General features: G+C 40.0%; 1 protein-coding gene across 4 annotated transcripts in view; it reads right to left on the bottom strand.

The window, feature by feature from the left end:
* WDPCP (WD repeat containing planar cell polarity effector) overlaps positions 1-13,925 on the bottom strand; it is a 487,239-nt gene that overhangs the window by 449,770 nt on the left and 23,544 nt on the right. Inside the window, exon 3 of one of the 4 annotated variants that reach the window (XM_050753475.1) lies at positions 11,388-12,241. The exons of 2 other annotated variants lie outside the window; for them this stretch is intronic. In XM_050753475.1, coding sequence (XP_050609432.1) covers positions 11,388-11,390 — 3 coding nt within the window. In that variant the 5' untranslated portion in view covers positions 11,391-12,241. Of the gene's footprint in view, positions 1-3,571; positions 6,036-11,387; positions 12,242-13,925 lie in introns of those variants that run through there. One more of the 4 variants, XM_050753478.1, reaches the window with a different exon arrangement.

Here is a 13,925-nt window from a genome sequence, read left to right as displayed (position 1 = left end):
TTGCATGCCAAACTAAGAATTATGAAATGAAATTTAACCTCTCTGGGCCTGATGGCACTGAAAGAAAAGCATCCAACAGACTCACTGACACTTGGGGAAAGCAACAGTATTTTTTAAGTGTTTAGTTCTCCCCACACCACTGTAAGGGGGAGAATGGAAGAATTGATATAAAAATAAGCTTGATTTAATTTTACAAGCTTTTGCCAAGTAATCATAAAATTACAAATGAGTGATGTGAACTCTTCAACTGTTAAATTCCATTTATGAAATATGATACAACTTTTTATTTTATTCTCCTTAAGAACTAATCATTTATTTCAAGGTTGTGGGAAGTATTTCCCACCCATCCTCCCAAACTTGGTACATGTCAGAGCCAGTTATTTTTGCAGCTTTGAAGCTGCTTCAAGATCTGTCATTTGGTTAGGTCAGGGGATGAATGCCTGAGGTGTTTTGTCCTCCAGGATGCTATTTTTCCTAAATTCATCTCTGTTTGGAAATGATTTATGCATTTTGGATTGTAGGGTATTTTTTTAAAAGATTTAAAATATCAACATTCTCACATTGACCTCGACATATTCAAGACATAATTTTCCATTCTTCTATTTTGTATAAATATTTAAGCTCACCTTTACATCAATCTGATCCTTTTTAAAAAAAAAAAAAAGTTTTTCTTGGTAAGTAAGCATTCAATGTGAATTGGGTCATAGGGATATTCAATTTTAGAAGAAAAGAGGATTGTTTTTCTAGCTTTGCTGTGAAATAATTTCAAGTTAATGGAAGGGTTGCAAAAATAATTTTTTTAAAAAAACTCCTACATACCCTTGACCCAGATTCCCCAATTAACATTTTTCCTCATTAAATTTAGCGTTCTGTTATACACACAAACACACACAAATTTCTTTCAAGACATTTGAAGTTAAGTTGCAGACACAATGCTTCATTACCCCTTGATATGTCAGTGTGTACTTCCTAAAACCAAGGACACTCTTTCACATAACCACAGTACAACCATCAAAATTAATAATTTACTATCAGCACAATTTTACCATTTAAACCAGAGACCAAATTCCAGTTTCACCCATTGTTCCAATAATGTTTAAATCCAATCCAGGACTATGCTTTGCATTTCACTGTTATGTCTCTTTGGTCCACTTCAATTTGGAACACTTTCTGCTGTCTCTTGATTTTGACGTTTCCAATGCGTAAGGGCTGGTTACTTCATAGAAGGTTCTTCACTTTGTATTTTTCTTATGTTTCCTTGGAATTAGATGTGGCTTATGTATTTTTGGCGAGAATACTACAGAACTGATGCCATGCTCTTCTAGGTTCATTGTATCAGGAGGCACACAATGTCAATTTGTCCCATTATTGGGGTTGGCAACTTACGTCACTTGATTAATTGGTGTCTACCATGATTTCCCCCAGTTAATAAAGATTTTGTACTAGATCACCTGAGGTCAGGAGTTCGAGACCAGCCTGGCCAACATGGTGAAATCCCGTCTATACTAAAAATACAAAAAATTAGCTGGGTATGATGGCAGGCACCTGTAATCCTGGCTACTCTGGAGGCTGAGGCAGGAAAATCGCTTGAACCCAGGAGGCGGAGGTTGCAGTGGGCCAAGATTGCGCCATTGCTCTCCAGCCTGGGTAACAAGAGCGAAACTCCATCTCAAAAAAAAAAAAAAAAAAAAAAGAAGATTTAGTAATACATATTTTGTGGGCAAATACTATGAAATTATGCAAGTATCCTCCTCATAAAAATTTCACCTACTACTGAGAAGAATAACAATGGTGATTGAATCCCGAAACAACTGTGGTATCCAGGTTGTCTCACTGGGACTGAGTAGGCGGTTGGTGAGACCCATGGAGAGTGAGGAAAAGCAGGGTGGTGTGACAGCCCACCTGGGAGCCACATGGGGGAAAGGATGCTCCCACCCTCAGCCAAGGGACGGGGGCAGAAATTGTGCTACCCTGCCCAAGAAACCACACTTTTTCCACAGATCTGTGCAGCCCACAGATTAGGAGATCCCCTCATGAGCCCATGCCAGCAGGGCCTTAGTCTAAAGCACAGAGCTGTGCAGATTCTCTACAGCCACTTGGCTGGAGACTGCCTAAGTCTACCAAGTTCCCAGGGAGAGAGGCGACAGCCATCATTGCAGCTCCAGTCTGTTATTTTTCCCCTGCCAGTGCCAAGGAGACTGGGCGGTTTGGACACAGGAGGAATTCCTCACAGCGTAGCACAGTAGCTGTGGCAGACTGTGGCCAGACTGCCTCTTTAGGCCGGACCCTGACCCATCCCTCCTCACCAGTTGGGGGGACCTCCCTGAGGGAATTTCAGCAACTCTAGCCAGGGGTTTATGGACAGAACTCTGGTCTCCCTGGGACTGTGCCCCTGAGGGGCGGGGCAGCAGTGATCTCCGTAGATCAGCAGACTTAGTCTTTCCCCCTGCTGGCTCTAGGGAATCCAGGCGGTCCAGGCCAGTGGGATTCCCCACAGTGCAGCACACCCCCTCTGCCAAGGGGCAGCCAGAGTGCTTCGTTAAGCGGGTCCCAGATCCCACACCTCCTGACTGGGTGAGACACCCCCAACAGGTGTTGCAGGACACCTTATACAGGAGCATTCCCACTGGATCAGGCCGGTGCCCCTCTGGGACAGAAATCCCAGAGGATGGAGCAGGCAGCCATCTTTGTTGTTCTGCAGCCTCCACTGGTGACATCTCCAGTGTGGGAGGGACCCAGGTGAATAGAGTCTGGAGTGGACCCCCAGCAATCTGCAGCAGCCCTACAGAAGAGGGGTCTGACTATTAAAAGAAAAACAAACAGAAAGGAACAACAACAGCATCAACAAAAAAGTCCCCAAAAAAGCCCCATGCAAAGGTCAGCAGCCTCAAAGATTGAAGCTAGACAAACTCACAAAGATGAGAAAGAATCAATGAAAAAAACGATGAAAACTAAAAAAGCCAGAGTGCCTCGCTTGTCTCCAAATAATTGTCTCCAGCAAGGGTACTGAACTGGGTGGAGGCTGAGATGGATGAATTGACAGAAGTAAGCTTCAGAAGGTGGGTAATAACAAACTTCTTGGAGCTAAAGGAACATGTTCTAATCCACTGCAAATAAGCTAAGAACCATGAGAAAACATCACAGCAGCTGTTAACGAGAAAACCAGTTCAGAGAGGAAGATCAATGACCTGATGAAGCTGAAAAACATTAACACAAGAGCTTTACAAATCAACCACAAGTATTAACAACCAAATAGACCAAGTGGAGGAAAGAATATCAGAGCTTGAAGACTATCTTGGTAAAATAAGAAGGGCAGACAAGATTAGAGATAAAAGAATGAAAAGGAATGAACAAAACCTCTAAGAACTATGGGACTATGTAAAAAGACCAAACCTGCGATTGGGGTACCTGAAACAGATAAGGAGAATGGAACCAAGTTGGAAAACATACTTCAGGATATCATCCAGGAGAACGTCCCCAAATTAGCAAAACAGGCCAACATTCAAATTTAGCTTCTTTGCATTGGGTTAGAACATGTTCCTTTAGCTCAGCGAGGTTTGTTATTACCCACCTTCTGAAGTCTATTTCTGTCAATTCATTCATCTCAGCCTCCATCCAGTTCTGTGCCCTTGCTGAAGAGGTGTTGAAATCATCTGGAAGAGAAGAGGCACTCTGGCTTTTTTAGTTTTCAGAATACCAGTAAGATACTCCATGAAAAGATCAACTGCAAGACACATAAGCATCAGATTCTCCAAGGTCGAAATGAAGGAAAAAAGGTTAAGGACAGCCAGAGAGAAAGGTCAGGTCAACTACAAAGGGAAGCCCATTGGACTAACAGCAGACCTCTCAGCATAAAACTCTACAAGCCAGAAGAGAGTGGGGACGAATATTCAACATTCTTAAAGAAAAGAATTTCCAACCCAGAATTTTATATCCAGCCAAACTAAGCTTCATAAGTGAAGGGGAAATAAAATTCTTTTCGGACAAGCAAATGCTGAGGGAATTCATCACCACCGGGCCTTCCTTGCAAGAGCTCCTAAAGGAAGCACTAAATATGGAAAGGAAAAAATGTTATCAGCCACTACAAAAACAAACTGAAGTACAAAGACCAATGACACTATGAAGCAACTACAACAAGTCTGCAAAATAACTAGCTAGCATCACAATGGCAGGATCAAATTCACTCATTTAATCTTAAATGTAAATGGGCTAAATGCCCCCAATTAAAAGACACAGAATGACAAGCTAGATAAAGAATCAAGACCCCATCAGTGTGCTATATTCAAGAGCCCCATCTCACGCGCAAAGACACACAAAGGCTCAGAATAAAAGGATAAAGGAAAATTTACCAAGCAAATGGAAAGCAAAAAAAGCAGAGGTTGCAATTCTAGTTTCTGACAAAACAGACTGTAAACCAACAAAGATAAAAAAAGACAAAGAAGGGCATTACATAATGGTAAAGGGTTGAATTCAACAAGAAAAGTTAACTATCCTAAATATATATGCACCCAATACAGAAGCACCCAGATTCATAAAACAAGCTCTTAGAAACTTACAAAGAGACTTAGATTCCCATACAATAATAGCAGGAGACTTTAACACTCCACTGTCAATATTAGACAGAAAATTAACGCGGATATTCAGGACTTGAACTCAGCTCTGGATCAAGTGGACTTGACAAACATCTACAGAACACTCCACCCAAAAACAACAGAATATACACTCTTCTCAGCAGCACACGTCACTTACTCTGAAATCTATCACATAATTGAAAGTATAACACTTAGCAAATGCAAAAGAACTGAAATTATAAAAAGTCTCTCAGACCACAGTGCAATCAAATTAGAACTCAAGATTAAGAAACTCACTCAAAACCATACAACTACATGGAAATTGTACAACCTCCTCCTGAAAGACTCCTGGGTAAATAATGAAATTAAGACAGAAATCAAGAAGCTCTTTGAAACCCAAGAGAACAAAGAGAAAACATAACAGAATCTCTGGGGAGCAGCTAAAGCAGTGTCATAAGGGAAATTTATAGTACTAAATGCCCACATCAAAAAGCTAGAAAGATCTCAAATCAACATCATAACATCACAACTAAAAGAGCTAGAGAATCAAAGCTAGCAGAAGACAAGAAATAATCAAGTTCAGAACAGAACTGAAGGAGATGAGAGACATAAAAACCTCTTCAAAAAAAAAAAAAAATCAATGAATCCAGTAGCTGGTTTTTTGAAAATTAACAAAATAGACTGCTAGCTAAACCAATAAAGAATAAAAGAGGCTGGGAGCGGTGGCTCACACCTGTAATCCCAGCACTTTGGGAGGCTGAGGCAGGCAGATCACGAGGTCAGGAGTTTGAGACCAGCCTGGCCAACATGGTGAAACCTCGTCTCTACTAAAAATACAAAAATTAGCCAGGTGTGGTGGTGCGTGCCTGTAATCACAGCTACTTGGGAGCCTTGAGGCAGGAGAACTGCTTGAACCAGGGAGTCGGAGGTTGTAGTGAGCCAAGACCGGGCCACTGCACTCCAGCCTGGCAACAGAGTGAGACTCTGTGTCAAAAAAAAGAAAGAAAAGAGGGAATAATCAAATAGAATTAAAAAATGATAAAGGGGACATCACCACTGACCCCACAAAAATACAAACAACATCAGAGAATACTATAAACACCTCTATGCAAATAAACTAGAAAATCTAGAAGAAATTGATAAATTCCTGGACACATACACCCTTCCAAGACTGAACCAGGAAGAAGTTGAATCCCTAAATGGACCAATAACAAGTTCTGAAATTAAGGCAGCAATAAATGGCCTACCAACCAAGAAAAGGCCAGGACCAAATGAATTTACAGCTGAATTCTTCCACAGGTACAAAGAGGAACTAGTACCATTTCTTTTAAAACTATTCCAAACAACTGAAAAGGAGGGACTCCTCCCTAACTCATTTTATAAGGCCAGCATCATCCTGATACCAAAACCTGGCAGAGATACAACAAAAAAAGAAAATTTCAGGCCAGTATCCCTGATGAACATCAATGCGGCCGGGCGCGGTGGCTCAAGCCTGTAATCCCAGCACTTTGGGAGGCCGAGACGGGCGGATCACGAGGTCAGGAGATCGAGACCATCCTGGCTAACACGGTGAAACCCTGTCTCTACTAAAAATACAAAAAACTAGCCGGGCGAGGTGGCGGCGCCTGTAGTCCCAGGTACTCGGGAGGCTGAGACAGGAGAATGGCATAAACCCGGGAGGCGGAGCTTGCAGTGAGCTAAGATCCGGCCACTGCACTCCAGCCCGGGCAACAGAGCCAGACTCCGTCTCAAAAAAAAAAAAAAAAAAAAAAAAAATCAATGCAAAAATCCTCAATAAAATACGGGCAAACCAAATCCAGCAGCACATCAAAAAGCTTATCCACTATGATTAAGTTGGTTTCATTCCTGGGATGCAAGCCTGGTTCAACATACACAAATCAATAAGTATAATTCATCACATAAACAGAACTAAAGACAAAAACCACATGATTATCTCAATAGATGCAGAAAAGGGCTTTGATAAAATTCAACATCGCTTCATGTTAAAAACTCTCAATAAACTAGGTATTGATGGAATCTATCTCAAAATAGTAAGAGCCATTTATGACAAACCCACAGCCAATATCACACTGAATGGGCAAAAGCTGGATGCATTCCCTTTGAAAACCAGCACAAGACAAGGATGCCGTCTCTCACTATTCCTATTCAACACAGTATTGGAAGTTCTGGTCAGGGCAACCAGGCAAGAGAAAGAAATAAAGGGTATTCAAATAGGAAGAGAGGAAGTCAAACTGTCTCTGTTTGCAGATGACATGATCCTATATCTAGAAAACCCCATTACCTCAGCCCAAAAGTGTCTTAGGCTGATAAGTAACTTCTGCAAAGTTTCAAGATACAAAATCAATGTGCAAAAATCACAACCATTCCTATACACCAACAATAGACAAGCAGAGAGCCAAATCATAAGTGAACTCCCATTCACAATTGCTATAAAGGGAATAAAATATCTAGGAATATAGTTAACAAGAGAAGAGAAGGACCTCTTCAAGAACTACAACTCACTGCCTAAGGAAATCAGAGAGGACAAAAACAAATAGAAAAACATTCCATGCTCATGGATAGGAAGAATCAATATCGTGAAAATGATCATAATGCCTAATTTATAGATTCGATGTTATTCCCATTAAACTGCCATTGACATTCTTCACAGAATTAGAAAAAAACTACTTTAAAATTCATATGGGGCCAGGCATGGTGGCTCACACCTGTAATCCCAGCACTTTGGGAGGCCGAGGCAGGTGGATCACCTGAGGCCAGGAGTTCGAGACCAACCTGACCAACAAGGCAAAACCCTGTCTCTTAAAAGTACAAAAAAAATTAGCCAGGCATGGTATCGCATGCCTGTAATCCCAGCTATTTGGGAGGCTGAGGCAAGAGAATCGCTTGAAGCTGGGAGGTGGAAGTTGCAGTGAGCCAAGATCGCACCATTTAATTCCAGCCTGGATGACAAGAGCAAAAATCCGTCACAAAAAAATAAAATAAAATAAAATAAAATTCATATGGAACCAAAAAAGTGTGTATAGGCCAAGACAATTCTTTTTTTTTTTTTTAATTATACTTTAAGTTCTAGGGTACATGTGCACAACGTGCAGGTTTGTTACATATGTATACTTGTGCCGTGTTGGTGTGCTGCACCCATCAACTCGTCAGCACCCATCACCTCATCATTTACATCAGGTATAACTCCCAATGCCATACCTCCCCCCGCCCCCCATAATAGGCCCCGGTGTGTGATGTTCCCCTTCCCGTGTCCAAGTGATCTCATTGTTCAATTCCCACCTATGAGTGAGAAAGCGAGGTGTTTTAGCCAAGACAATTCTAAGCAAAAAGAACAAAGCTGGAGGTATCATGCTACCCAACCTCAAACTATACTACAAGGCTACAACAACCAAAACAGCATTGTACTGGTACAAAAACAGACACAAAGACCAATGGAACAGAATAGAGATCTCAGAAATAAGACCACATATCTACAACCATCTGATCTTCAACAAACCTGACAAAAATAAGCAATGGGAAAAGTTTCCCTATTTAATAAATGGTGTTGACATGCACACATATGTTTATCGTGGCACTATTCATAATAGCAAAGACTTGGAACTAACCCAAACGTCCATCAATGATAGACTGGATTAAGAAAATGTGGCACATATACACCATGGAATACTATACAGCCATAAAAAGGGATGAGTTCATATCCTTTGCAGGGACATGGATGAAGCTAGAAACCATCATTCTCAGCAAACTATCACAAGATCAGAAAACCAAACACTACATGTTCTCACTCATAAGTGGGAGTTGAACAATGAGAACACATGGACACAGGGAGGGGAACATCACACACTGGGGCCTGTTAGGAGGTGGGGGCCTGGGGGAGGGATAGCATTAGGAGAAATACCTAAGGTAAATGATGAGTTGATGGGTGCAGCAAACCAACATGGCACATGTATACCTATGTAACAAACCTGCACGTTGTGCACGTGTACCCTAGAACTTAAAGTACAATAAAATAAATGGTGCTGATAGAACTGACTAGCCACATGCAGAAAAACTGAAACTGGACCCCTTCCTTACTCCTTATGCAAAATTTAACTCAAGATGGATTAAAAACTTAAATGTAAAACCCAAAACTACAGAAACCCTAGAAGAAAATCAGGCAAAACCATTCAGGACATAGGCATGGACAAAGATTTCACAATGAAGAAGTTGTTGCAGGCTGGGCACGGTGGCTCACGCCTGTAATCCCAGCACTTTGCTAGGCTAAGGCAGGCGGATCACGAGGTCAGGAGATCAAGACCATTCTGGCTAACACAGTGAAACACTGTCTCTACTAAAAATACAAAAAAAAACAGCTGGATGTGGTGGCTTGCACCTGTAGTCCCAGCTACTCGGGAGGCTGAGGCAGGATAATCGCTTGAACCCAGGAGGCGGGGGTTGCAGTGAGCCTAGATCATGCCACTGCACTCCAACCTGGGCAACAGAGCCAGACTCTGTCTCAAATAGTAATTTTTAAAAAAAAAAAAAAGCAATTGCAACAAAAGCAAAAATTGACAAATGGGATCTAATTAAACTAAAGAGCTTCTGCATAGCAAAAGAAACTATCATCTGAGTGAACAAACAACCTACAGAATGGGTGAAAATTTTTGCAATCTATCCATCTGACAAAGGTCTAATATGTAGAATTTACAAGGAATGTAAATTAAAAAAAAAAAAAAAAACCCATTAAGAAGTGGGCAAAAGACATGAGCAGACACTTCTCAAAAGAAGACATTTATGCAGCCAACAAACAAGTGAAAAAAAAGCTAGACTCACTAATCATTGAGAAATGCAAATCAAAACCACAGTGAGACACCATCTCATGCCAGTCAGAATGGCAGTTATTAAAAAGTCAAGAAACAACAGATGCTGGCAAGGCTGTGGAGAAACAGGAACGCTTTTCCACTGTTGGTCGAAATGTACATTGGTTCAACCATTGCGAAAAACAGTGTGATGATTCCTCAAAGATCTAGAACCAGAAATACCATTTGACCTAGCAATCCCATTATTGGGTACATACCCAGAGGAATATAAATCATTCTTTTATAAAGATACATGCAAACGTATTTCCACTGCAGCACTATTCACAATAGCAAAGACATGGAATTAGTCCAAATGCCCATCAATGATAGATTAGATAAAGAAAATGTGGCACATATATGCCGTGGAATAGTATGAAGCCATAAAAAGGAACGAGATCATGTCCTTTGCAGGGACATGGATGGAGCTGGAAGCCATTATCCTCAGGAAACTAACACAGGAACAGAAAACCAAACACCACATATTCTCACTTAAAAGTGGGAACTGAACAATGAGAACACATGAACACAGGGAACACTACACACTGGGTAGAGCCTGTCAGAGGCTGTGGCAGGAGGGAGTGCACCAGGATAAATAACTAATGCATGTGGGGCTTAATACCTAGGTGATGGGTTGATAGGTGCAACCATGGCACACGTTTGTAACAAAGCTGCACATCCTGCATATGTATCCTGGAACTTAAAATAAAACTTTAAAAAGAATAAAATTTTTAAAAATAAAAAATTTCCAAAAAAAATTTCACCTACCAGTTATAGAATCCACTGATGATTTTGTCCAAATAAATTATTACTATAAGAATTACCAAAGATGATTTTCTAATTCCAACATTTTTCTACATAAGTTGGTATTATACTGTAAGGTAGAGCTTTCCGTTTGACACTTATTTATTTCATGTATATACTGGTGAATTTCAACTTACTCAATGAGTTAAATGTATCATTATTTATTCTGATATTCAAAATGTCCCAGATTTGGCCAGTGGAGTTCCTTCAAGCTTGCTCCTGTGTGCTTTTGACATGGTTTAATCGTTCTTTCAACATTTCATTGTTTTCTGGCACAGCAAGCTATTTCTCTAAGAGGCCCTGAACCCTTTTAGTAGAAAATGATAGTTAAAAATAGAGATGTGGACACTAGTGTGCTCACTCCTACTAGGTAGTCATTGCTTCAAAGTCCTCTCAGAGATCAGAGGTAGGAAATATATGTAGGTAAACACACAAATACACACATACATACATACAGCCCACTGCTGGTGCAATGATTGAAAGGATTGCACTTCTAATTCTAGACTTAAGATCATCCAAAGAACAAGGTTTTGATGCATATATGACATTTTTAACGTAACTCCATCAAAAAATTATAATGTTAATAGAACAAGTGAGACAGAGAACAGCAAGCAAGATGATCTCTTCTACTACTAATCCACTAGTCTGAAAAAGTGTCATCTAAAATATGCCACCAATGCAATGTATAACGAATCCTCTGATTGTTGAAAAATATCATCATTTAATGGAATAACTACTGTAGTACAGAAATGAAAAAATACTGAAGCACTGCCAAGTAAAATTTATCATTGATTATAGGTTCTTCAAAAAGAAGAAGCCAATAGACACAAAAAGCCACATATTGTATAATTTCATATATATGAAATGTGTAGATGGGGCAAATCCATAGAGACACAAAGTAGACTACTTGCCAGGGCTAGAGGGAGGAAGAAATGGGGAATGACTTCTGATGTATATAGGATTGCTTTTTGGGTTGATAAAAATGTTCTCAATTAGATAGTGGTTGCTATGATTTCAATGTATCCCTTAAGACAGGTTATTAGGAGCCAGTTAAGGTTAAATTGAGTTCATAAGGATAGATCCCAAGTGCAAAAGGACTGTGGCCTTATAAAAAGAGAAAGATAAAGAGCCCTCTAACACACTCCCTCTCTCTCACCATCTGATGCCTTCTGCCGCACAGCAAGAAGGACTTCACCCCATGCAGCCCCTCGAAATTGGACTTGTCAGCCTCCAAAACTGTAAGAAATAAATTTCTTCACTTTATAAATTACCCACTCTCAGGTATTCTGTTATAGCAACAGAAAATGGGCTAAGACAGCGGCGATGGTGGCAGACTTTTGAGTATACTAAAAACCATTAAATTGTATACTTTAAAAGGGTGGATTTTAGGGTATGTGAATTATATCTCAATAAAAATGGAGGGCTGGTAATGCAAGACTCCCTAATGGCCCACCAAACATTAACTTTCGGGGATTCTCATGTTGCCAAACTTTGGTGGCTTCTCTGTACATGAAACAAAGCAACTTTGACAGACAACATTGTCACTTAGGTGGAAAGGTGCTTCATTATATGGGTCAACTTGTCAAGAATATTTTTGGAAATTTCATGTTCTCATTTCATTAGATGACAGAAGCCAAGTTCAGCCTGGTTAACTTGTAGCATTTATACATTAAGGTATGCTTTGGAACTTCACTGTTAGAATTCTGTAACCTGTGGTTTTGGAATATTCAATTCAGCAAATGTGCAGTGCATGCTTTCGGGACTCTGCTAACATTGCCTCAATTTCAGCCATAGTTTTTCTGCTTGCTGGCATCTCCCAGATCTAGGCTTGTTGTGAACTATAAACCCAGTTTCCTTGAAGTTTTCATCCAGTTGTTAATTCAATGTCTGTGGGGAGCCTCCTCCTTATGACAGGAAGTGAGTTTTCTTCTTTCTGTCATGGTGAGCTTGAGTTCAGCTAACCAGATAGCACAATTAACTTTTTTTCAATGTTTGCTGATCTTCAATCAACTGAAATGAAAAAAATCAAAGTTAAAATTTTGTTATTCAAAATTAACAAAGATAAACGACTATAAAACAAATGTAAATAAAGTTTCAAATGACGTTCTTTCTAAATCTATGGTACTTATACTTGTGATGTTATTAAAGCTTAAAACTGTACTTTTTTTTTTTTTTTTTTCTTCCGAGACAGAGTCTCACTTTGTTACCCAGGCTGAAGTGCAGTGGCACGATCTCTTGGCTCACTGCGACCTCCACCTCCCGAGTTCAAGTGATTCTCCTGCCTCAGCCTCCCAAGTAGCCAGTATTACAGGTGTATGCCACCATGCCCGGATAATTTTTTGTATTTTTAGTAGAGACCGGATTTCACCGTGTTAGCCAGGATAGTCTTGATCTCCTGACCTCATGATCCGCCCGCCTTGGCCTCCCAAAGTGCTGGGATTACAGGTGTGAGCCACTGTGCCCGGCCAAAACTGCACTTTTTTTTTTTTTTTTTTTTTTTTTTTTTTTTTTTTTTTGAGACTGAGTCTGGCTCTGCCCAGGCTGGAGTGCAGTGGCCGGATCTCAGCTCACTGCAAGCTCCACCTCTCGGGTTTACGCCATTCCTCCTCAAAGTAGCTGGGACCACAGGCGCCCGCCACTTCGCCCGGCTTATTTTTTAGTAGAGACGGGGTTTCACCGGTTAGTGAGGTCATCTCCTGACTCGTGATCCGCCCGTCTTGGCCTCCCAAAGTGCTGGGATTACAGGTGTGAGCCACTGTGCCCGGCCAAAAATGCACTTTTTAAAAAGACCAGACTACTGTCCAGAATGACAAAAGCAAAATGGGATTTATCCTAAAGCATGAAGGTCATGAAAAGGCTGAACACATAATGATTATCAAATCCCAGATTATTAAGCTTAAAATTTTCAACCTTCAGAGTTTGCAGGATATTGTTTTAAGACCAAAAAAAGGTGTGTATTATTTTTTATAAAACTTATGAATTTGTTATGAATACATAGGCTGAAAATTCAGTTCGCTTCAGTAAGAGTTTGAATAAATGTATGCATGACTGTTGGTCAGAACCAACAGAGAATAAACTGGAGATATACACCTTGAAAATACACAGTTAAGTATGTATTTTAAATAACCTTAGAAAATTAAAGAAATACTTAAACTCTATCGGATATGAATTATAGTATAATAAAACATCAAGGAGTCACTGAGAAAAATAAGGTGTCACTGACTTAGCATTGTGCTTGCACTCAATTCACTTCTGAATCACTGTATCTTACTAATGCCTTCCTAAATGTAAATTCTCAAGGAATTAATAAATAAATTACTATACTGAAAGATAATCTAAAAAGCAAGCAGGAAATCAGTATATATAACCTGGAATCCCACATTAGTTAAGCCTCTATTTTTAAAAAAATACTGAATTCTACTATAGGTTATAGAACTAAAGAGAAAAGTTGTAAACCTGAGCAGGTTGAATAAAAAATCGCAAACACAATTTAAAACTTTGCAAAGGAGATTGATTAGTCAAAACTCTTATCCTTAACATCTCCCTCTCTCTTATCATCTGCAGGTACATACACAGCCATTGCCCAGTCCTGTCTATTCTATATCCTAAATATTTCTGAATGTCTAGTTTTATATCCACTCCCACCATCATCTTCTACCTCAACAATCTATTACAGTCTCCTAACTCATCTATA

Source organism: Macaca thibetana, chromosome 13, assembly GCF_024542745.1.
Source record: "Macaca thibetana thibetana isolate TM-01 chromosome 13, ASM2454274v1, whole genome shotgun sequence".
Taxonomy (NCBI): domain Eukaryota; kingdom Metazoa; phylum Chordata; class Mammalia; order Primates; family Cercopithecidae; genus Macaca; species Macaca thibetana.
This window is presented reverse-complemented; position numbering and strand designations above follow the sequence as displayed.